Genomic DNA, 23,308 nt, shown 5'->3' with positions numbered 1-23,308 from the left:
TATTAATTCATGCTGGACTCTAACCCAAGCCATCTTCAGTTCTCAGCTTTGTTCCAACCATAACACAGAAATGGGAGGAAAGCCTGTTGATACACTCCTTACAGTGTTTTAGGGGCAGTGTTTCAGCTACTGCGAACAAGGTGCAGCAAGGACTTAATAAGAGCTACATCAAAGCGGGCTTTATCTGCCCTGGGCAGCCTGGCTCAGTGGATAGAGCATCGACCTGTGGACCGAAGGGTCCCAGGTTTGATTCCGGTCAAGGGCATGTACCTCTGTTGCAGGCTCCTCCCCAGCCTGGGCCCTGGTCAGGGCACACGTATAGGAGGCAACCAATCGATGTGTTTCTCTCATATCGGTATTTCTCTCTGTCTTTCCCTCTCTCTTCCACTCTCTCTAAAAATCAGTGGCAAAATACCCTCGGGTGAGGATCAAAAAACAAAACAAAACAGGCTTTATTAGCGTTTCCCCCTTTTGAAATTTAACTTATCCTCCAGATGAAACTGATTTAAAAACATTCCTGATTCCTTTATATGGAATTTTCTTAAAATAATTACATTTAAACTCTCCCCTCAAATATTTAAGTCTAGAATGTTCAAAGAAATCAAAGAAAAAATAATAAAACATCGTAAGTCATAGAAAACTTCAACAATTTAGCCAGAAAGGACATGTTCCCGGGGTTTTAGGGAGAGGAGTTCAGTTTTCAGTAGCCATCATGAATGAAATGCAAAGCTTCTCCAAAGACCTGGCCCCGGGCCACAGCGCCAGAAGCTCCAGGCCACCCGCGGAGCCGGCCTGACTCAGCATACTGGCAGAGGTGATGTGTAAACAGACAGCCACGGTGACAAGGGGCACCTGCCAACCAGGTCTGAAGACAGGGTAAGATTTTAGACAGAACTTCTAGTTCATCATTTTCACAAATTCAAATCCAACTGAAACAGGTCATTTAAAACCACCTTAGATATTGCTACCTAAGGTCAACAAGACGATGGCTAATTTATCATACTGGAACTTTATAAAATTTTTCTTCAGAGCTGACTTAAATTCTCTACTAATTCTTGGTCAACAAAAGTAGGCTCTCTCTAACGACCACTAATTACTAATTAGTAATACACCACGAGGGTTGAAGCATCATCTCTTTCAATATGTCTTCATGAACTTTCAAAGGGAAGCCATTTGTTTACCTTTAAAGCTTTCTGAACTGCAGTCTTCTTCAAGACACCGGGGTTACACCCTAACGGGTTACTCTTTCCCGCAGAAGATGAACACACCAAGGGTTAATCATACATGCAATGAGGAGATTATGTAAGGTTAACGACATGAAAACTTATGCAAACGAACAAAAATATCTTTAAACAAAAAACACCAGCAAGAATTACACAGAAACATTAAAAAAAACCATTTGTAAAATTTTTCTGTATGCTCACGATTTTATCTTAGAAGGAACCTTTAATCTGTCAGTAACAAACCTATGTGCTTCTCCTCTGTGGTTACTATTCCTCTGAACTTCGGGATTGAAAAATCCAAGTGCTACTTTAAGAAAGGGTTCTATTTACTATCCTTTGCTTGAATGAACCCCTAAAATATCTATAATTGGGTTTTATCTAAATATCAACCAATGGGCCATAGATGCCCAGATTACTCTCAAGCCAAATTCTATCCTATAAGAGCAGCTGCCACATTTCTCCTTTCTCTGTGCCGGCCCACAGCAGAGATGGGCCTTCTCTGCTTCGCCCCTCCTTCCTTCCCAAGTATAAACGGGGAGGCAGCTTAGCTCATCAAGTTTCTCCTGGCTTTAAAGTTTTGATGTCCTGCTTTTATTAAATATTAGTCTGTAAATTCATTACTTTCTGGCCCTCAAAAGGACAAGACTGAGCTGTTTTGCAAGCTCCTTCAAAGACTAACATGTAAGATTAAAAATTTTATCATTTTCATTGTAATTAACTTCAAGTGACAAACTGAATTTTATTATTTTTTTATAAAGAGTAGATTTTATAATGAAGAAATGGGACTGTGGCAGGCTGGGCCGGGCAAGGAGGTCGAGCATCTGGCCAAGAGGAATGAATGGGACGTGAAAGCCAGCCTCGGCCGGGCGGCCAGCTGCTCAGCATTAGGGCGCTGGACCCACCAGGTGCATCTCTGGGGGGAGTCTGGACAGGTGAGGCTGGGAACCGCTGCCCTGAGGTGTGAGGGATGACAAGAACCTCCCTGAAGTTCTCTAGACAGTGGGCTGCGTACAAAATGTACACATCACTTTAACCTGCATCCATGTTGGCAAAGCGGGGCCAGAGGTGGTGGGGTGGGGTGGGAGACAGTGGAGTAGTGTGAGGTCGTGGAAGCTGCACAGGCCTGGGGGTGGCACAGGCTGGATTGTCCAGGTGCACTAGGCAGGGGCCCAGCATGAGGCCTCCAGACGTGACGGCACCTTCCACCTGGGCCACTCATCTTAAACAGGGCAGCGCTGCCACCTGTGCCCGTTAGTGAGGAAGCACAAGCCTCAACCCCCCCCACCCCCCCGGCTCCACCTTACAGCTGGCATTTTCCCAGGCAGTGGGCATGAGCGTGAACGCCATCTCGGGTAAACCCCGTCCACAGCCGAGTTAGAGGCCCCTTCACACTAGGACGGAGCGCAGGGAGGGCACATGCCAGCTCAGCCCCCAGCTCTGCCACTCACCAGCCAGGACCCTGGCTCTCACCTCAGTCCCTCAGCTCCCTGCTGTCTCCTACCTGAGCCTAAGGGAGCGGTGCACGTAGAACCCCTGGCAAGTGCTGTGCAGACACGAGTTCTCAGGAAGCCAAAGGACTAGAGGGGACCCCCAGGAGTCACAGGGCACCATGGCGTCCCTCTGAACTGCAGCCCAGGACTTGACCAAAAGGAGGAGAGCAGAGTTCCAGGCAGCAACGGAAGGGCCATCTCGTCTGGACAGAGTCCTGTTGCTCTAGAGCTTCCACAGGGGGTCCCAAGTGGTAATCACTTACGCGTGGAAATTAAGAGTGTTCTGAGCAGGTAGGAGGTAGGACTGAGAGAGGCAGGCAGCTAAGGCCTCTCCTAGAAACAGGAAAGGGCTCAGGCATGAGGGAAATTGAGAAAACACAGACCCACCTTCACAGTGAAAACCAATGGGTCTAAAAATACAATCACTTTGTTCAAATTTAGTTCACAGAGCACCCTGTGACCGCCAACATCGGAATCACAAAGCAGAGCGTGTGGTTGTGACAGTGGAGGCGGAAAGCAGTGTTGATGACGGAGCAGGGTCACAGCAGAACCTGACAAAGCGACTAGAGCCCTGACGCAGGGCAGAGCGTTTCCAGAATGAAAAGACGTAAGCACAGGTCGCTGGCGGAGGCGCCGCCATCACGCAGCCGGCCCCGCAGCTGTCCTGGAGCTCTGCCACAGAAAACTCTTACTCAAGAGAGGTGCAAAATAGGTGCCATGAGCACCACCGTGGGTCACAGTGCAGGTGGAGGGGCGCATACTGTCGGGGTGCCTGAACCTCGCCCACCCCTTGAGGTCCTGACTTTCCTCCTCTATGACCTAGGACAGTGATGGCGAACCTATGACATGCGTGTCAGAGGGGACACGCGAACTCATTTCTTTGGTTGATTTCTTTGTTAAATGGCATTTAAATATATAAAATAAATATCAAAAATATAAATCTTTGTTTTACTATGGTTGCAAATATCAAAAAATTTCTATATGTGACACGGCACCAGAGTTACGTTAGGGTTTTTCAAAATGCTGACACGACGAGCTCAAAAGGTTCGCCATCACTGACAATACACCTGTTCTTGACGTTCTGCCTGCCCCTCTTTTTCATGTGGAAACAGAAATGAGAACTCCTCACAGCTGCAAAGCCTGACCCCATCAGCCTCCAGGACCAATGACTCGAAGAGTCTCACCAGCTGTTGAGCTGCTAGTAAGTCAGTGATTAGCCAAGAAAGGGTGACCCTCTGGACTAGTAACTAAGCCATGGGTGGCTTCCTTTTACCCCGAAGAAACTAAAATAAGTGTTTGCTAAAGGCACCAAGAACAGTGCCATGAATCAAGGTGCTACAGCCAGACCCTGGGAAACAGACAGAACGAGATCAGCTTCCCAAGCAAGGTCAGACGCGCACTGTCCGCTCCAGGAAATGCTTTCCGTTCCCAAGAGGATCTGAGTCACGCACTCAGTATCTGTCCGCCCCGAGGAGCTGGCTCGCAAGAGGGAGAGCATGCTTTCGGGTACCGAGGGCACGTCTGTCTGCACTGACCACCCAGGGCACAGAGGGGCTCCAAGAAAGCCAAGTTCTAAGGCTTCTGCTTGGTCAGGAGGAGAAAGCAGACTGGAGGGAGGTTTCTGAAAGCTTGCAAAGAAAATTTCCATCTCACAGTGAGATGAACCACAAGAAAACCCAATGAATCGCTGTGGTTTCACTTTTTCCATGGAAGAGTTATTTTATTTTTTCCTGGGCTTCCTCATGACTGAGGTTTGTTCATCTCATCATCAGATGTAGTCACCAATGTTAGTCACAGCGCGGCACATTTTACAAAACAAGCACCAAGCAAGCACACACAGTCACCGAAATCACGCAAGAAAAGTGAAACGCATGCCACGCCATTCCCCCACCGAGGAGAGCACTAGGAGTTGCAGCCGCATTCTCGCAGTCTCCACCAGCACACGAGGAAGACGGCATGGGGGACTCACAAACAGTGCTCTGTAGACGGAGGCAGTGTTCTCACAGAACACGAGTCCCGACGCCCGCCTCTCTTTTAAGTGGCCACACCCAAAGTTTCCCTCGTAGATACTCTTAGGAAGTGGAAATGGGAGGAGAAAGCAAAGAATGGTGGGTTGTGATCAACACACACACAAGAAGCACCAGTAACAGGAGTGCAAAGGGCAGCCACAGAGCCACGGACGGGGAGCGACCCCAGCAGCAGCAGCGCCGCGGAGGCCCTTTGCCCGTTGGCCAGAGCACGCTTCACGCACAGAGTGCCCTTTAACAGAGGTTAATAGATTCACTTGCTTCTTTTGCTTCTGTGACATCATTCAAATTTTAATTTAATGTAATAAAACACAGTTTTGAAGAGCAGCCTAGTCCCTTCTGATACACTATTCTGTATATCCTAAAATATATCACATTCATTTCCATCAGGCATGATAAAGATTTGATAACAAACATTATTGTGGTTAAAAACAAAAAATTCTACCATACAAGAAATTCTGTAGAAAGGTTAAATAATAATGAAACTTCCCTCAATTTGAAACTAGAACAGATAAAACCACCGACTTCAGACTGGAAGACAGGCCAAAAGGTGAACACTTTAAGAGAAAGTCAGAGCTACATCGGTAAAGAAACTGTCCAAGGAACACAGGACAGCTGGCCCCGAGCAGCTGCGGGGCCGGTGCTCACGCCCGGGCTGCGCGGGACGCTGATTCCTGTCGGGGCAGGGAATCCTCGTCAGCGGAGGATTAGGCCACACGTGGGTTTTCGGCGTGGGGTTGGCAGCCCTCATCCCCATGGTGGTCAAGGGCCAACTATATATACAATGACATAGACAGAGTTCAATTACATGTTCCCAATATGAAAAAAAAATAGATGACTGACCAGACTGTAATTGTGAAAGCTTTAAATAAAGCGTCCTGATACACTGAGTACACGACTGTGCTGTGGCACAAAGCCCAAGTAATGCACAGTTTTGAACCCTGAGAGGTCCTACCTGAAATGAGGTGTGTGACTTCATGAAGGAAAGGACACACCGTCCAGCCGCTGAGCTGAGACCAGAATGGAGGCCAAGTGAAACCCTGAGGTGCAGCTAAGGGCCGAGCGGCACGCTGCTCCCTGCGTGTCCACGGGAAGGGACGGGGACACACTAATGACCTGGAGGGTGAGCATTATCAGCATCGTGGGAGGGGGCACTGCATCTGGGAGCAGCCGTCTTTCTGTCAACAAAACTGGCCTTCAGCACAATGAAAGAAAGCAAGAATGGCCATCCACTGAACAAGTGGTGGGCACTCAAAAAATTACCAAAACAGCCCGGCTGGCGTGGCTCAGTGGCTGAGCATCAACCTGAGACAGGTGGTCATGGTTCGACTCCCGGTCAGGACACATGCCCAGGCTGCGTGCTCATTCCCAGTAGGGGGCGTGCAGGACGCAGCCTATCAAGATTCTCTCTCATCATTGATGTTTCTATCTCTCTCCACCTCTCCTTTCCTCTCTAAGATCAATAAAAATATATTTTAAGAAATATGTCAAAGCAATAGGACATTTATAATGAACAGTAGGGTCAGACTATGGTGGTGGGGGATCAGAGCAGGCCTCCCACGACTGAAAATGTATATGGTTTTTCTTCTCCAAGTTATAGTCATTACTCATAAAAACCGTACTTTATGGTTTTTTCTAAGAGCAAAACAATTCCGATGCTAACAAGGTGCACTGTTCTGGGCTGCAGAAGCCACGTGTGCGGCAGGAGACCGCCAGGGGCAGTGCGTGTCTGCCTGCCAGGCAGTGTGTCCCCACACCCAGGGCACTCAGTGCTCAGTCCTCCCACCACTGGGCTGCCGCCATCTGGCCAGGCAGCTGCAGGATGAATCTGGGTCTGTCATCAGAGCTGCTTCATTTTACTCCCACCCCAAGTAGAGAATGAAATGTCACTACTCAGTGATTTCCTACAGAACATCCTCTTCCCTAACTACTAGGGAGTTGGATGAATCTCCTCTGTATTGAAGATTTATTCATAAAACATGTCAGAGTAAAGGGCCATCTTGATGATAAAAAGGAGTTTAACACACTGTTGCACCACCCACGCCACACCGCTCTGGGCTGGGGTGAAGAGAAGACACAGCAACAGGAACGGGTGACAGTGTGGACACCAGGACACACGAGTTCCCACAGTGCTACCTACCGGAAGGTTCCTCGCTGAATCCAAATACAAGATCAGCAAGGAGGAAGAAAGGCCGTCGTTGGCTTGGTCTTTGTCAGCCCTGATGTCTGTCAGCACCTACCAGGGAGGAGAAGAGTCTCAGCAGGCACATTTCCACATGGTTAGACTTCTGCTACCCAATGATGGCTGTAACGCTCCAGCAAACGGGAGGGAGGGAGCAGAGAACCCCAATACGTGCAAGCAGAGTGGAAGTGGGAAAGATTCTCTACAAATCAAAGGGAGGACCAGTGCTCTGTGGCCCTCCAAACCCCGGCTCCGCATCAAGCACAAGATTTGAAGATCCTGTAAAACAGGTGTAAATGGCCTTCAAATCTCTTAAAAAATGCCATCATCTTTAATTTATCCCTGAGGCCACTGCAGTGACTGTAGCACAACCAGCCAAGGAGCTGCTGCAGTCCTCTGAAAGGCGCGGGTCTCAGCCGGCAGGAGCGCGTCACACACCTGGTCCAGGTGAGCAGCGTGTGGCGTCAGTGTGAGCCACTCCAGTTTCAGGTGCAGCTTTCCTCTGGGGACCTCGTCCAGGGTGAACCACTAAAGACAAACGGTGCAGGGTTAGCAGTTCTCCTGAATCGACACTCGAGTCAACAGTCTGCATAATGTCCCAAGAGGCAACTGCCTGCGGCACCAACACGGCTCGCGGAAGCCCAGGACGGAACCCTCCACACCCAGCCCCAAGCTCTCTCCACAGGCATGTGGCCCACCCCCACCCCTGCCTGCTGCCTGGGACCATCTCAAGGCTTCACAAACACTAACTCCTCGATACCACCAAAGCCCTGTGAGGTAACTTTCACCCTAATTTATATGCAGGGATTCAAATGTCTATCAGCTCCATCAGCTTCTAGAACTTATGGGCCTAATATAACATCAAACCCAAATGCTGAATTTCAATATCAAACAAGTTAACATGTTTGTTTTTATTCATTACTATATACTAATAGCAAAATAGTACACAGTTATTTCAGCTTAAAAACCACAAAGCAATGAACCAAAGGCAGCTGAGGCCCTGTGCTCGAAGAGCCGCCGTGACCCAGGCCCTGCACACACAGGCAGCTCGCGCTCCCTGGTGGGCGATGGCCACGAGCGCTCGGCCACTCTGACCGCAGCGCGACTTGGTGAATGACGCTTTCCTTGGCCAATCTCACACACCGTTTACAAGCACCACAAACCCTCCTCCCTCATACTTTTATTCCAATAGCAATATCCAGCTTGAGGGGCATCTGCTCGCTGCAGTCCCTGCCTTCACAGGCACTTTCACATGACGACCTCCCATCACAGCACAGCGCCACCTGCTGTGGCGCCAGCATCTTTAAAACGCGCCTGACCTGACAGCTGCCGGCCTGCCCTGCCCCAGGAACAGCACCGCCTGCCGGCAGGAAAGGTCCAGCGTGTGTGGTAGGTGCTCATACGCACGCTAAGATTTGGTTCTTAAACTCCTTTTCTTTTACTTTGCTATTACGAACAAGCTTAAGTTCTCCTATTTGAGAGGCAAATGTTGTTTTCAGGATGGGGTGGGGCAGGAAACAGCCAGTGCTCAGCAAGTAGAACAAGACTTGCAAAAACTTACTTCATCTAGAAGGCGCTCCTTTTCCACTTCGGTCAGATCGATCATGAGACTAGAGAAACAACACACACAACTTCAGAGCAGAGAAGCACACTTCTTCAGCCAATGACCTTAGGCATTTGTCTATGAAAAAGGACTTCAGAAACGCAACAAAATGCTACAGTTTATCAAGAAGCAGACTGCTGGCTATCCCGCACCCATTAAGGATGTGCCCATCATTTTACTTTGTATCCGATCCCAGAGGTCTCCCCCGCCCCCCCCCCCCCCCCCCGCCCACCCCACCTTGTTTTCTCCTGCCTCTCTAGTCTACCACCAACGGATTGCATGTAAACCACCTGAATCCCCTCCTTTGATTGCAATGTATAAAAATAGATGAAAACCGGCCATTCTCCAAAGCATTATCTCAATCTGTTGAGATACTGCTTCCCAGCAATTGTTTGGCTCAAATAAACTCACAAAAATTCTTTACAGATTTGAATGTTTTTACGTTAACAATAATGTTTGAAAACCCATTCCTACAAGCCCCAGCAAGGCTGCCTGTCTGGTGCAGAGAGCTGTCCTGGCCTGCAGGGCCAAAGTCACACGGGGCTACTGAGCACTGAAAATGGGCAAGTGCAACCACAAAAGCGATTTCTGAATTGTGTTTAACTTCAGTCAGTTTAACGGAACTGGCTGTCTATGCTGGTGGCTGCTGACGGACACAGAGCTAGAAGCTTGCCTTCTCTTACTCACACAAGAACTTGTTAGGCCCTAAACATGTTAGGAAGCCTAAGTGAGGCAAATGGTATATCTAACAGCCACTTAAAAACCCACACAACATGTACACAAATCTGTTAGTGAAGGTAGTTTTAAGAGATTTTTAAAAACAAAGCGTGACCTGCGCTCTGCTCAGTCGTGAAGGACTTACCTTCCTAGAAAGTCATCCTTGTCTGGGTCTTCATCAAAGAGCTCAATCTCCAGTTCCTGCCCAGGGTGCTCGTAGACCAAGGCCTGGAAGGTTAGTGACGGCAGTGACGTACATTTTACCAACAGTGTCACCCACTGAGCACGGCGGTCACAGCGACAGCACCGTGTCTGCCCCAGTGTACGTCCTCAGGAAGCACTTCCCTTTTCTCAGTGTAAACCGAGTACATCCCCCACATGGAAACGTGCGCCCACATAGTGCCAGCCCGTTGTGCTTGTTTCAGGTGGGGTACGTCTCAGGGGGCCGAGGTCAATGGCTCCAGCATAGGACAGGCCTGCAGATGTGCAGGTCCCACCCAGACGCTGTCCTCGGGTAACCAACCACCACAAGCACCACTCGGAGGTAAGGAATTCGGCGACAGGCAGGACTGGGGCTGGTGGAGCGTGACCTGCACTAAACCTGGGGGTCGCTCTGCTTCCAGCACGTGTAGCTTGTGGTGCAACAGTTCCACGCTGAGGAGCTCTGCCTGGGGAAAGGTGGCTGACACTTGCACAGCACCAGTTAGGTACCTACTGAACTAGCAGCTGAGCTTTCTCCAGGAAAAGAAATGGCAGCATCTACTCAGTGAATGGCTATTGTAAGTCAGGTCTGTTTCTATCCTATATAATAGAAGTGTAGTATGCAAATTGTCCCCTTGACCGGGAGACAATTCGTCTGGGAGTTCGACCAGGGGGTAGGGCTGGCTGGGGGGAAGGGAGGGAGAACCCAGCTGGCAGCCACTAGGGACCCTACCAGTGCACGAGTTTTATGCACTGGGCCTTTAGCATACTAATATATATACATCCTATGTAATAAAGAGGTGATATGCAAATGGTTGTTACACTGCGATGCTTAATGACTGATCAGCAGGAGGGTAGGGCAGCGAGCTACAAGCGGCTGAGAGCTACAGGGGGGCAGGGCAGCAGGCGGAGAGCTACAGGGGGGTGGGCTATGAGTGATGGTGAGCAGGGCGGCCAGCTGAGGCAAGCAGCAGCTAGCTACTCACGCACGGATTCGTGCGCAGGTCCACTAGTTGTTGTGTGTGTGTGTGTGTGTGTGTGTGTGTGTGTGTGTGTGTATTTAATCCTCACCTGAGGATATTTTTCCATTGATTTTTTAGAGAGTGGAAGAGAGAGGGAAAGACAGAGAAACATCGATGTGAGAGAAACACATCAATTGGTTGCCTCCTGCATGAGCCCCAACCAGGGTCCAGTCCGGGGAGTAGCCTGCAACTGAAGTACACCCTCTTGACTGGAATCAAAGCCGGGACCCTTCAGTGCACAGACCGACGCTCTATCCACTGAGCCAAACCAGTTAGGGACAGGTCTGTCTGTATTCACTGGCATGTATCAATGTTCAGGTGTTAAATGATAATTTACAAGACAGTACCTAATCTCATTTTTGCGTATGTATGTGTTAATAACAACATAAAACATTCACATTATGAGAAATTTTGCCAATTACTCACTGTGATCATTTTATGTAATTAAGATCTAAAATGTTAAGTGTTGGTATGACAAGAATGTAGTGTGGGGAAGACAGAAGGTGCAATACCTTTTAAAGATGGGAATTTGAAGCAAAGAGAATTTAAATCGCCACCTAGATGAACTATAGCCTGGGTGACGGGAGTGGAAGCGCGGGTCAGGATGAAGCCGTGGCAGCCAAGGCAGGCCTTACCTCGTACACCTCGTTCCACTTTGGACTCAGGTTCTCTTTGATGACCTTGCTTTGGAAGATCTGATTGCCGACTCGAATCACTCCATAGGGGTCTGACTTTCCCTTGACAAGTCCCTTCAGGTAAGTGTCCTTCCCCTGGAGGTCCTGAGCTTCAATGAAATGCACCCTTAGAACACCCTGCAAAAGACAAGAGTGCCACCGCTCTCTGGGTCATCAGACAGGACACGGCTGGTGCTGGCCGTCCGTTCCAGGAGCGCAGCGCGGAGCTGACAGCTATGTGACATGTCGGGAAAACGGAGCAGGCAGGACAGAGGATCTGGTGGGACCCCTCAGACAAGAGGCCAGTGATGGGGGGAGTGGGTGAGCGACTTCTGCAGAGGCCCCGAGGGACACTGCGCTCCAGACCCGAGCGGGGTCAGAGCAGTCAGATCAAACAGGCCTCGTGGGCCACAGGACAGTCCTGCTTTGACTCCACATAAGTGACACTACGTTACAGGAGGTCAGACCTGTGCCCAAGCTGTGATGTGCAGATTACTTTGTCCTGTTTTTAGAACAACCCTATGAAATGCTGTCATTAACCCTATTTGTAGACAGGAAACTGAAACTCTGCAATACACACTATTCACAGACTCTTTTCCTAAAATGTTTAATTGATAAAATGAAATATTCACTCATTTCTTTCAAGGCAAACCAAGATGGGAAGGTCACCTTTTGGTAGGGCAGCCTTTCCCCAAGAGCCCTCTGTAGAACATGCTGGGTCATATTCCTGGCTGTCAGCACAGGAAGGTATGCGTTTTTATCTTCTACCGTGCTCCTCATTACCTCTCAGACTGAGAGGAAGCCGTCCCCATCACTGAGACGAAGCTGTTAGGATTTGTCAGTACAGACAGGATGTCTGGCTGAGATTACAGTAGGTGCCATAGTTCCAGGCTGAGGTCGAGCTGCACACTGGCCACGTCCTACGAAGTGTGCGACAAGCAACCTATTGCACCACGATCCGCGTGCCAGGGGCTGTGAGGAGGAAGTGCGAAGTGGTGGGAGGGTACGTCTATGTGTAAGTGGTAACGGAGGCCAGGACACACTTACCTTTGGTATCGGAAACCGCAACTGGGCTATTTGAACTTCGCTGACGAGAGGAACAGTGATTCGATTGGGAAGCACCAGATAGTTTGATATTATATCCAAAATGATGGTATCTGATAAACCGCTGTGAGGTGGAGGAAAAAGAACAGTCCGTTATCAGACACTTCCATGCTCGTTAGCACCTTCTGCAGTAAACACACCACAAACGTGATACAACAACCCCCCCCCCCCCCCCCCATTTACAGGGTACGAGCGGTCTCTTCCCCAAAACACGTTTAAAACCAGCAGGTCAGTCCATTAGCTGCGGTGCTACCACCGCAGTTATGGAGGGTTTATTCTGAGGACAGAGGCAGCACCTGGCTACATTTTGTAAGTCCTAAATAACATTTCCTACATAATTCTACCATTGATTTAATACTGAGTAACTAATATGTTTCCTTAAATTTCTTTAACATAAAATATTTCAAACATCCATAAAAGTTAAGAGAATACTATAATATCTTTTTACTCCATCTATGTTTATTACATTAAGTTTCTCTTATAATATACTAGAGGCCCGGTGCATGAAATTTGTGCGCAGGTATGGCCCCTAGGCCTGGCCTGCAATCAGGGCCATCTTCCCCAGCTGCCCGCAGCCAGCCCCATCCCCCCTGCCACCCACCCCCAGTTCCCATTTGCCATTGGGTGATCGTCGGTGCCTGATGGCTGGGGGAAGGCACCAAGAGGTTGGCCGTTCTCGCCTGCTCACCGGCTCCACCCCCGCAGCAGGTGGCCATCAGGCGATAGGAGCCTGCAGGCCAGGGGAAGTGACCAAGAGGGGTAGGGTCAGTGTGCCTCATAGTGACTGGTCCAGCGGTCATTCTGTTGTTAGGGTCAATTTGCATATTACCCTATTATTATATAGGATAGAGCAGTGGTCAGCAAACTGTGGCTCGCGAGCCACATGCGGCTCTTTGGTCCCTTGAGTGTGGCTCTTCCACAAAATACCACGTGCAGGCGTGCATGTACAGTGCGACTGAAACTTCGTGGCCCATGCGCAGAAGTTGGTATTTTGTGGAAGAGCAACACTCAAGGGGCCAAAGAGCCTCATGTGGCTTGCAAGCCACAGTTTGCTGACCACTGGGATAGAGGCCTGGTGCATGGGTGGGGGCCGGCTGGTTTGCCCTGAAGGCAAACACAGCCCCTTCACGGTGGGGGGGGTCCCGCTGGGGTGCCTGGCCAGCCTGGGTGAGGGGCTGAGGGCCGTTTTCAGGCTGGCCAAGCCCCCCAGGGGGGACCCTCACCCCATGGGTGTGTGGCCAGCCTGGGTGAGGGGCTGAGGGCCATGATCAGGCTGCCCACAGCCTCTTCAGGGTAGGGGGGCCCTGCTGGGGTTCCTCGCCAGCCTGGGTGAGGGGCTGATGGCTGTTTTCAGGCTGGCCACGCCCCCCGGCGACCCAAGCTCCCAGCCTCTCCTTTTTTTCTGGGATTTATTTATCTTCTATAATTGAAACTTTGTAGCCTTGAGTGGAGCCCAGGGCCGGCCAGGGCAGGTGGGAAGCTTGGCTTCCTCCATTGCCTGCGGCAACCCAAGCCTCCTGCTCTCTCCAGCTCCGTGGCCGCCACCTTCTTAATTGGGTTAATTTGCATACCCGCTCCTGATTGGCTTGTGGGTGTGGCTTGTACGTAGCAGAGGGATGGTTAATTTGCATGTTTCTCTTTTGTTATATAGGATACTAGTAGCTCAGTGCACAAAATTTGTGCACATTAAATGGGAATTAATTGCCCTAACCGGTTTGGCTCAGTGGATAGAGCATCAGCCTGCAGACTCAAGGGTTACAGGTTCGATTCTGGTCAAGGGCAAGTACCTTGGTTGCGGGCACATCCCCAGTGGGGGGTGTTCAGGAGGCAGCTGATCGATGTTTCTCTCCCATCGATGTTTCTAACTCTCTATCCCTCTCCCTTCCTCTCTATAAAAAATCAATAAAATATATTTTTTAAAATAAGGGAATTAATTAGCGGAGATATTTTAATATTGCTATTTGCCCTTTCTCTATAATAGAAGTGTGAGAGATGAAAGGAAATTAGTAAAATGTATATGAAAATAATATATAAATTTATTAATAAATAAACAGTAACAAAAGGATATAAGAACAACAGAGGCATGATATAAAAATGACAAAAACATGATATGAAAACAAAAACATGATATAAAAACAACAGTGATGCAAACAATGACTGATAAAGTGATTAAACTTATTCTAATATATCTCTGTACACCACATTAAGAGTGAAAACACTTTCAGAGTGCTTGACTAATTTCCCTTGTGATGAAGTATTTAGAACTTTAACTGTAACATCACATGCTCTTCAAACTCAAGAGAAAGCAACATATAACTGACCATGTGCGAAAATGGGTTCAGGTAGGAATATGCCTACTTTGTCTAGAGTTTGTCCTTGTGATTTATTAATAGTCATCACAAATGCTGGCATCACGGGAAACCATCATCAAATCAATTTAAATGGGAGGCCAGTGTCAGATGGGGACAAATTAATTCTTGGAATCAGAACAACCTCTCCCTCTGCAGATCCTGTTAATACTTCAGCTTTGATAATGTTAGGTTGTAATCTTTTGATAATAAATCTGGTACCATTACAAAGACCCCATTTACTATTGAGATTTTTCAATAGCATGATGATTGCACCCACTTTCAATTTTAATTTATGACACAGCATTCCCAAAGGAGTAATACTATTAAGAAATTCAATGGGAAAAATTCCTTTTCAGCATCATCTGTGGAATCAATGGAATCATCACTCAAATATGTGTGAAAATCTCCATCGAGTATACCCAAATTTTCTTCATTTAATTTTTGAACATGCTCATTTTTTGGACAAAGAATTGCACATTTAGATATATTTTTAATATTATCTATAGCAGTGGTTCTCAACCTTGGCTGCACATTAGAATCACCTGGGAATCTTTTTTTTTTTAAATATATTTTATTGATTTTTTACAGAGAGGAAAGGAGAGAGATAGAGAGCCAGAAACATCGATGAGAGAGAAACATCGATCAGCTGCCTCCTGCACACCCCCCACCGGGGATGTGTCCGCAACCAAGGTACATGCCCTCGACCGGAATCGAACCTGGGATCCCTCAGTCCGCAGGCCGACGCTCTATCCACTGAGCCAAACCGGTTTTGGCAGGGGAATCTTTTTAAAATTCTGATTCCTGGGCCCCATCCTCCGGAAATTGTTTCTTTGTTATGGGTTGGGGCCACAACATTAGTAACAAAGAAACAGAATTTCCGGCCCTAACCGGTTTGGCTCAGTGGATAGAGCGTCAGCCTGCAGACTGAAAGGTCCCAGGTTCGATTCCAGCCAAGGGCATGTACTTTGGTTGCGGGCACATCCCCAGTGGGAGGTGTGCAGGAGGCAGCTGATCGATGTTTCTCTCCCATTGATGTTTCTAACTCTCTATCCCTCTCCCTTCTTCTCTGTAAAAAATCAATAAATATTAAAAAAAAAAAAGAAACAGAATTTCCGGAGGATGAGGCCCAGAAATCAGGATTTTAAAGATTCCCAGGTGATTCTAATGTGCAGCCAAGGTTGAGAACTACTTATCTATAGATATAGTATTTCCAAAGGTAGCTTCAATAATAGATCCATTAAAAATCATTTCACTTCCACACTCCGCTCTGAGGGCGGGTTCCTGCCTGAAACCTCACCCTCCAGGAAACAGCTGGGGGAGGGCGCAGCCGTTTCCAAGACGACCCCTGCAGGACTGACTTCATTCCGGTTGGTCGCGCTTCTGGCCATGATGTTACACCCAGGGTTTTTATATAAGTAGATGCATAGTTCCCAGGGAAGTAAAGAAATTTACAGATTTTTTTCACACTGCATTTGGAGGTTCAATACTGTAATAATTTTGAAATACTATATACACTGCACAGAGAACTCAGGGATTTGAATAAATTGTGGAGGCTAAAGAAACAAACACACTTTTAGTATGTTTCTTGTCTACTCTTTGGGGTAAATGTGAGAATCAGGTAACGTGCATGTGCATGCCTCTGCAACCTACACAAGTGAGCATCCCTGCGACAGAAGTCACCTCTGGGCCTACTAGGTGCTAAGAGAATCCCACTTCTCAGATGTAAAGTAACTGTACCTATAAGAGCACCCACTGGGCAGCAGGAACACCACCACCACTCAGTGGGCAATAGTGCAGCACTCACGCCAGGTGGGTGTCCAGGGCAGTGATGAGAGCGCTCACCTGAGGACCATGGGGCCACTCTAACATGTCAGAAAGGCACTTTTAACCTCCTGATGGTGCCCCCTTAGTAAAGCCAGCAGAAGCAGGTTTGGAGGCTCTAATTGCAGCCCATCCAGCTTGGCAGAGATCTGTCAGTACAGACAGGATGGCTGGCTGAGATCACAGTAGGTGCCACAGTTCCCAGCTGAGGTCGGGCTGCACACTGGCCACGTCCTATGGCCAGCCACCTCCCACCAGGTAAGACGGATGGATGTGACCCAAGCAGAACCTCTCCCAGGAGGGACGTGAGGCTGACGGACTCCGTGCTCATGTGGCAAGTCTCCCGCTAAGACCCTGCATGGCTACCAGTGAGGGGAGGGACTCCCAGGGATGACGCCGGAACCTAGGCTTTCCCTCCCCCTTGGCTCCCAGGCCCAGGACGGACATCCACCCCCAAGGAGGCGTGGCCACAGCTTGAAAGAACTCAGAAAGGGCTAGTTTTGAAACATTCATTCGCTTTTTAAGTTGTCTTTACTTTTCTGGGAAAAGAAAAACCAAATTTAAAAATTAATTTGTGGGATATTAGAAGGCTGCCGCTACTCTGAAACACTTATACTGAAAGGCAGCTTTGTGATGAACAAAAGGTGAACGGAAGGGTGAATGATGTAGTCTGAAGTCCTACGACCCTCTGCATCAGAGCATTTGAGCCCAGAGGCATGTCTCGCCATCAGTAAACTAACACAGCAAGTGGCATCATACTTACTTCAGTCCCGGGATATCCAGAAGGTTAGTCAGTCCTGTCCAGTTGATTTCTAAAAGCTGTTTAAAAGCAGGGCAAAAAATGTTATCCAAGTTATTTCCAATTATCAAATCAAACCAAATCACAGAGATTTCTTTCTTTTTAAAAAATATATTTTTATTGATTTCAGCGAAGGGAGAGGGAGAGAGAGATTGAAACATCAATGATGAGAATCATAATCGGCTGCCTCCTGCACGCCCCCACTGGGGATCAAGCCCACAACTCAGGCATGTGCCCTTGACTGGAATCGAACCCAGGGCTTTCAGTCCCCAGGCCAACATTCTATCCACTGAGCCAAACCAGCGAGGGCAGAGATTTGTTTCATTACACTGTTCTACACCTTGCTTTTCACTTTGTAAACCATCAAGGCCATTGTGCCCTGTGGGTACATGGAGAGCTGCCTATTGTTTTATTTTTTGATGTCACAGTTTTCTCCAGTAAAATCATATAATAATTTATACATCTACCCTCCTGTGGATGGGCACTTAGGATATTCAGTGAATATTTTTTTACATCATGTTCTGATTTGTGCATGCAAACCGGCATTTAAAAAGTAGACATCCAGCCCTAACCGGTTTGGCTCAGTGGATAGAGCGTCGGATTGTGGACTCAAGGGTCCCAGGTTCGATTCCCGTCAAGGGCATGTACCCTGGTTGCGGGCACATACCCAGTAGGGAGTGTGCAGGAGGCAGCTGATCGATGTTTCTCTCATCGATGTTTCTAACTCTCTATCCCTCTCCCTTCCTCTCTGTAAAAAATCAATAAAAAATATTTTAAAAAAAAGTAGATGTCCTGGTCAAAGATACATATTCACTTTGTTATTTGATAGTGCCACCTAATTACCATAAAGAAAGGCTATCCCTACTTATATTCCCACCAGAAGTGTATGAAAATGTTTCTTCTTCATAACCTCAACAAAAAGAGATATTAAGAATCAATCCAGCTGAAACCGGTTTGGCTCAGTGGATAGAGTGTCGGCTTGCGGACTGAAAGGTCCCAGGTTCGATTCCGGTCAAGGGCATGTACCTGGGTTGCGGGCACATCCCCAGTAGGAGATGTGCAGGAGGCAGCTGATCGATGTTTCTCTCTCATCGATGTTTCTAACTCTTTATCTCTCCCCCTTCCTCTCTGTAAAAAATCAATAAAATATATTTTAAAAAATCGTAAAAAAAAAAAAAAAAAAGAAGAATCAATCCAGCCCTAACCAGTTTGGCTCAGTGGATAGAGTATCAGCCTGTGGACTGAAGGGTCCCAGGTTCAATTCTGGTCAAGGGCATGTACCTTGGTTGCGGGTAGGGGGTGTGCAGGAGGCAGCTGATCGATGTTTCTCTCTCATCGATGTTTCTAACTCTCTTTCCCTCTCCCTTCCTCTCTGTAAAAAAAAATCAAGAAAATATATTTTTAAAAAAGAATCAATCCATTTGGCCGTTAAAAAATGGTACTTTATCACTGTTTCAAATTGCATTTTCCTGATATTAGTGGAGCATGTTCCATTCATTCAACATTTGGGGGGGTTTTGCTCATTTTTTTAGTGGATATTTATCTTACAATAATTCCTACACAGTTGGCTATGATTCCATTAGGTCAGTGGTTCCCAAACTTATTTGGCCTACCGCCCCCTTTCCAGAAAAAATATTACTCAGCGCCCCCTGGAAATTAATTTTTTTTTAATTTTAATAGCAATTAAACAGAAAGATATATGTATTAATGTTTCTACCTTTTTCGTAAAATATAGTAAAGAAAGGTGTAAATTAGAAACATTGAAGTTTGAAATTATGAAACTATTTATTGAACTCAGAATAGAAAGGTAATACAAAAAAAGTTAAAACAAATGCACCTGTGGCCATCACCGCCCCCCTGGATCGCTGCAGCGCCCACCAGGGGGCGGCAGCGCCCACTTTGGGAATCACCGCATTAGGTGGATGGGGATGGGTAAAAACTATTGATTAGAAACTATTCCTATCAAAATGGATACTGCACTTACTTGTGTTTTATATTTGTGGGGGAAAGCTGAGTGAAACTGCATGATCTCATTACCCATATAGCTGGAGTATCGCATTCTGGCTCCAATCCCTTTGGGAAGTGGTTTTAAATAAGCATGAACTAGAGGAGTCCAGGTTCTCTTGAAAAGACCAAACTAAAAAGCAACTAGTTTTAAAAGTCCTGAAAGACGGAGATTTTTCAGCAGAAGAGAAACAAGATGTAAACTCGCAAGGCTAATAGCAGTAAAGATCATGCTCCCCTCGTCCCCACCCGGAGGCCCAGAAGCAAAACAACGCCAGCGTAAGCACCCTGCCCCACCCTCATCACCACAGGCCTTTCCCACTAAGAGGACCAGGGATTTGAGGAACAGCCGTTCCAGGCCCAGGGCACCAGGTAGAACCAGGAAGCAGGAAACGCTCCTCGGCTAACAGCTAACGGCTAACGAGAGGCCCTGTCAAGGGCAGGGCACCTGGCAGGATGGCCGAGAGATGAACTCCTCAGGCCACACAGGGCCGAACCCCATGACCCTTGTCAAAACGATGAGATGCGCCTGTGTAAACGCTACCGAGTTCAGAAAAACAGAACGCCAGACGGCAGTGCAGGATTCGTGGAGGAACAGGGCTCAGCGGGTTTGAGAAGAGAAATTTGTGTGCAGACAGAAGGCCCCTGTCCAAGGCCCTGAAGAGGGAGCTGACAAGCCCCTGAGCAAGGGGGAGCTGGGGACAGGAGGGCCCAGAGAGGATAAAGGAGGGAGCAGTGAGTGAGGACGAGTGAGTGTGTAAGGACAAGTGTGAGGGAGCGAGAATGAGTGTGAGTGCGTGTGGGATCCAGTGTGAGAGGTCTGAGAGCTGAGGCTGGAGAGTCCACACAGGGACACAGGAGGAACCCACAAGGAGGGACAAGCAACTAAAATTAGTGCCTCGCCCCCGAGCCTGGATGACTCAGAGCTGTTTCGGGAAACTGAAGAGCCAGGGAGTCGTGTTTCCAAGAGAGGAAACCGCCAAGGGCTGCTGCGGCCCTTCCTCGAGACACAGAACAAGCAGTGAGCGGCCACGCTTCACCTGCAACAGGACAGCCATGTGCGAGCTTCAAGAACAGACACGCCGCCCCCTGCTCTCCCATCTCCTGAACCTATGGACGCAGTTCGACAATAGCAACTGTTTATTTCAGCACTTACTGTACACCAGGCGTCCTACGTGAATTATTTCTGTGGTACAGACTATGAATCACCTGGGAAGTCCCTTAAAAATACAGACTGTGGCTCCCGCCCTTCTCCAGTGTTTCTGAATTAGTGGGTTTTGGCTAGTGGTAAAGGTCAAGAATATTTTCCTTATGTTTTAAAGCTCCCAGGACTTGCAGCTTCCACCTGGGATACAGAAAACCAGAAAGAGCATCACTCTTCAATGCACAGGAGCTGAGGTGGCAGGTGCCAGCCAGCCTGAAACCCTTCCTCACAGGCAGCTTGAGGTGGACTATTCCAGTTAGATCTTAAGTGCTAAAGGCAAAGTGTGGGTAAGACAGTGTAACCCTCTGAGATCCAGACACAGGGCATGTGCCAGCACTCGGAGCGACAGAGTGTGCTGGCTGCAGAGCCGGGGGCCCGGGCGACACTCGCTGCAGGGGTAAGGTGGGGCGGGAGCAGCCACTGCTGGAAAGACAGCACCCACTTTCCACTGTAAGAAGCAGAAGCCACAGGGGAGGGACACACAGGTAAGGCCCCCTGCAGCTGGGGGACAGGGAAAGAGAAGACATATGTGTGCCTTGGGGAGGTTAGGACACCATTGCAGGCCCTGCCCGCCAGAGGTCCCATGTTGCTGGACCAACATGTGCAAACCCACCTGCACATGCCCCCCCAGAGACACGGCATGAGGAGGGCAGAGTCGCTGAGAGACACCAGCCTGAGAGCCAACACGGGCAGGACAATGCGGAGCTCCCACCCCCCACTGGATGGGGCCAGACTGTCCACATCGTGAGAGCTGTCAGCACCACAGACCCAGATGCTCAGACCCTGGCAGACCCACACCGCCAATGCTCCCAGGACCTAGTGTGAGCGGTGGGTAGGACCCTCTTGGCCTGGGGATTCCCATGGGTCTGTCTGCCTGGCCTGCCCTCCACCTCACTGCTGCCTCCTCCCCAGGGTTGTAGGGTTGGCTTCCAACTGCAACCTTCCCACTCCCGTCGGTCTAGGGCCCGTGTCTGACCTGCTCAGCAGAGAAGGACGGAGGGAAAGAGGTGGGAAGACTCACTGCCTCTTGGGAGCGCTGGCAGCCATGACTGTGGCATGTGGACTGGCGACCAGAGGCCGCTGGCCTCAGCGGGAGAGAACAGAGCGAAGGTGGAACATGGGTGGGGAGATGTCATACGGCTCCACCTGCAGCCCCTGCGGAGGCTTCCTGAGACCCAATACAGGCTACCGTGTGAAAGAAAGCCCCTCTTTTGCTCAAGGCACCTCAACTGCTGGAGTCCCAGCTAATGGGACTCAACTTCTTCTCCCGCTCACTCTGAAAGAATGATGTCACTTTCATCTTGCAGATGAAGAAAGGAACCTCTGGTTCAAACATGGGAGGCCCACCCTCTGCTGGCCGGGAGCCCCCTGAGGGTCAACACACGCAGAGCACATGAACCGTCTCCTGGACACGTTCTGGACTCACTCTAGTCTGATCAGTCCTCCTGAGACAGGGGCCACAGACCTGAGGATTCTAACACCCTACGAGCGTGCCGGGGCCATGCCGACAACGGTCCTCATGGCAGGAGGGAGTGGCCACCAGGTCCACGGATCCGCGCAGGGGTAGACACTGGCTTGTTCTGGCTCCTACCAGAACCTTCACCCAAGCGCGTGTGCTTACCAGTACTTGATCTCTGATGTCAGGACCCCACCAGAATGCTAAACCTACATGTAGGAATGTGTGTAATTTCTTAAAAATCCAAGAACTTGTATGGGCCAGGCACTGTATTACATGTTTTACATCCACTGACATTCATTTAATCTTCACATGTAACCTTGTGACACAGGTATTACTGTGATCCCCTTGTTACAAATGGGGAAACTGAGGCTTAGAGAAATGAGTCAGTTGTTCAAAGCACAAAGTGGGAAAAGAAAGAACCAGGAGAGGAAAACCAGGTTGAGTGAAGGCCGCGCTGGCTGCACCATCAGACAGCTGTGCTCCACAGCTCAGCACCTCATGGTTTTGTTTAGTTTTTGGGAACAAGCAACACATTATCCAAACTAGTCCAAAGAAACCAACAAGCAGGAAGATGTGCAAAGGCGTCGTAAGGTTCTCTGACACTTCGAGTCTAAATCATCTCGATAATCAGAAACCCAAATCTCTCTGGCTGGACTGCCCCTGGTGAGAAGAATTACTTGGCAGCAGGCAGTGAATTCTGTTCCCATATTTTCCAGCTGAAAGTAACTGAAAATACACTCCCTCTCTCCAAAGCATGTGTGGTGACTTTACTCACCATATAAGGAAACTAGAGGCCCTGTGCACGAAATTCATGCAGGGGGTGTGTGTCCCTCAGCATGGCCTGCACCCTCTCGCAATCGGGGAACCCTTTGGGATTGGGCCTAAACCGGCAGTTAGACATCCCTCTCCCAATCCGGGACCACTGGCTGCCTGATTGCCCCTAACCACCTGCCTGCCTGCCTGATTGCCCCTAACCATCTCTGGTGGCTTCATCCAGAAGGTCGTTCAGCTGTCTGGTCTAATTAGCATATTATGCTTTTATTATTATAAATGAGTAACTTGACTTTTCACAGCCTCTTCCTTCTCTCAGCATTAGAATTTCGCTTGGAAGTTAATACTATGATGTTATTTTTAAGGTAAACACACCTAGAATATCCACACTAAGGAAGAGTATTACTAAGTTTTGAGGGAGATTTAAAGATTTGGAAATTTAAAATAAAAAAAGGGAGCCCTTCATTAAATTGTTAAAAATTCCTTGTAAATTAAAAATACTCAGCAATTTGCTAAAGATTAGGTGTTTTATTTTATACTTATTAATGAAAGTTTCTTAAATACACTGGCTTTTATACAATTTGTATGTGAAAAAAACATGGATATAAAATCTTTTATGGATTTCATTTCTCAAAATTTTAATAAATTAAAATTTA

At 48.3% G+C, this 23,308-nt stretch overlaps 1 protein-coding gene across 2 annotated transcripts in view; it reads right to left on the bottom strand.

Annotated features, from left to right (window-relative positions):
• The window catches only part of ESYT2 (extended synaptotagmin 2), a gene marked incomplete at its 5' end in the record, with an annotated part of 73,351 nt that overhangs the window by 19,133 nt on the left and 30,910 nt on the right, over positions 1-23,308 (bottom strand). Inside the window, 9 exons of one of the 2 annotated variants that reach the window (XM_081101857.1) lie at positions 1,182-1,244; positions 4,683-4,784; positions 6,881-6,976; positions 7,361-7,450; positions 8,484-8,532; positions 9,388-9,470; positions 11,101-11,277; positions 12,187-12,307; positions 17,179-17,234. In XM_081101857.1, the coding sequence (XP_080957983.1) occupies positions 1,182-1,244; positions 4,683-4,784; positions 6,881-6,976; positions 7,361-7,450; positions 8,484-8,532; positions 9,388-9,470; positions 11,101-11,277; positions 12,187-12,307; positions 17,179-17,234 (837 nt within the window). The remainder of the gene's footprint in view (positions 1-1,181; positions 1,245-4,682; positions 4,785-6,880; positions 6,977-7,360; positions 7,451-8,483; positions 8,533-9,387; positions 9,471-11,100; positions 11,278-12,186; positions 12,308-17,178; positions 17,235-23,308) is intronic. The other variant, XM_081101856.1, reaches the window with a different exon arrangement.

Source organism: Myotis nattereri (genome assembly GCF_964212035.1).
Source record: "Myotis nattereri genome assembly, chromosome: 11".
NCBI lineage: Eukaryota > Metazoa > Chordata > Mammalia > Chiroptera > Vespertilionidae > Myotis > Myotis nattereri.
The sequence above is the reverse complement of the archived record's forward strand: the minus strand, read 5'-3'. Positions and strand labels throughout refer to the sequence as shown.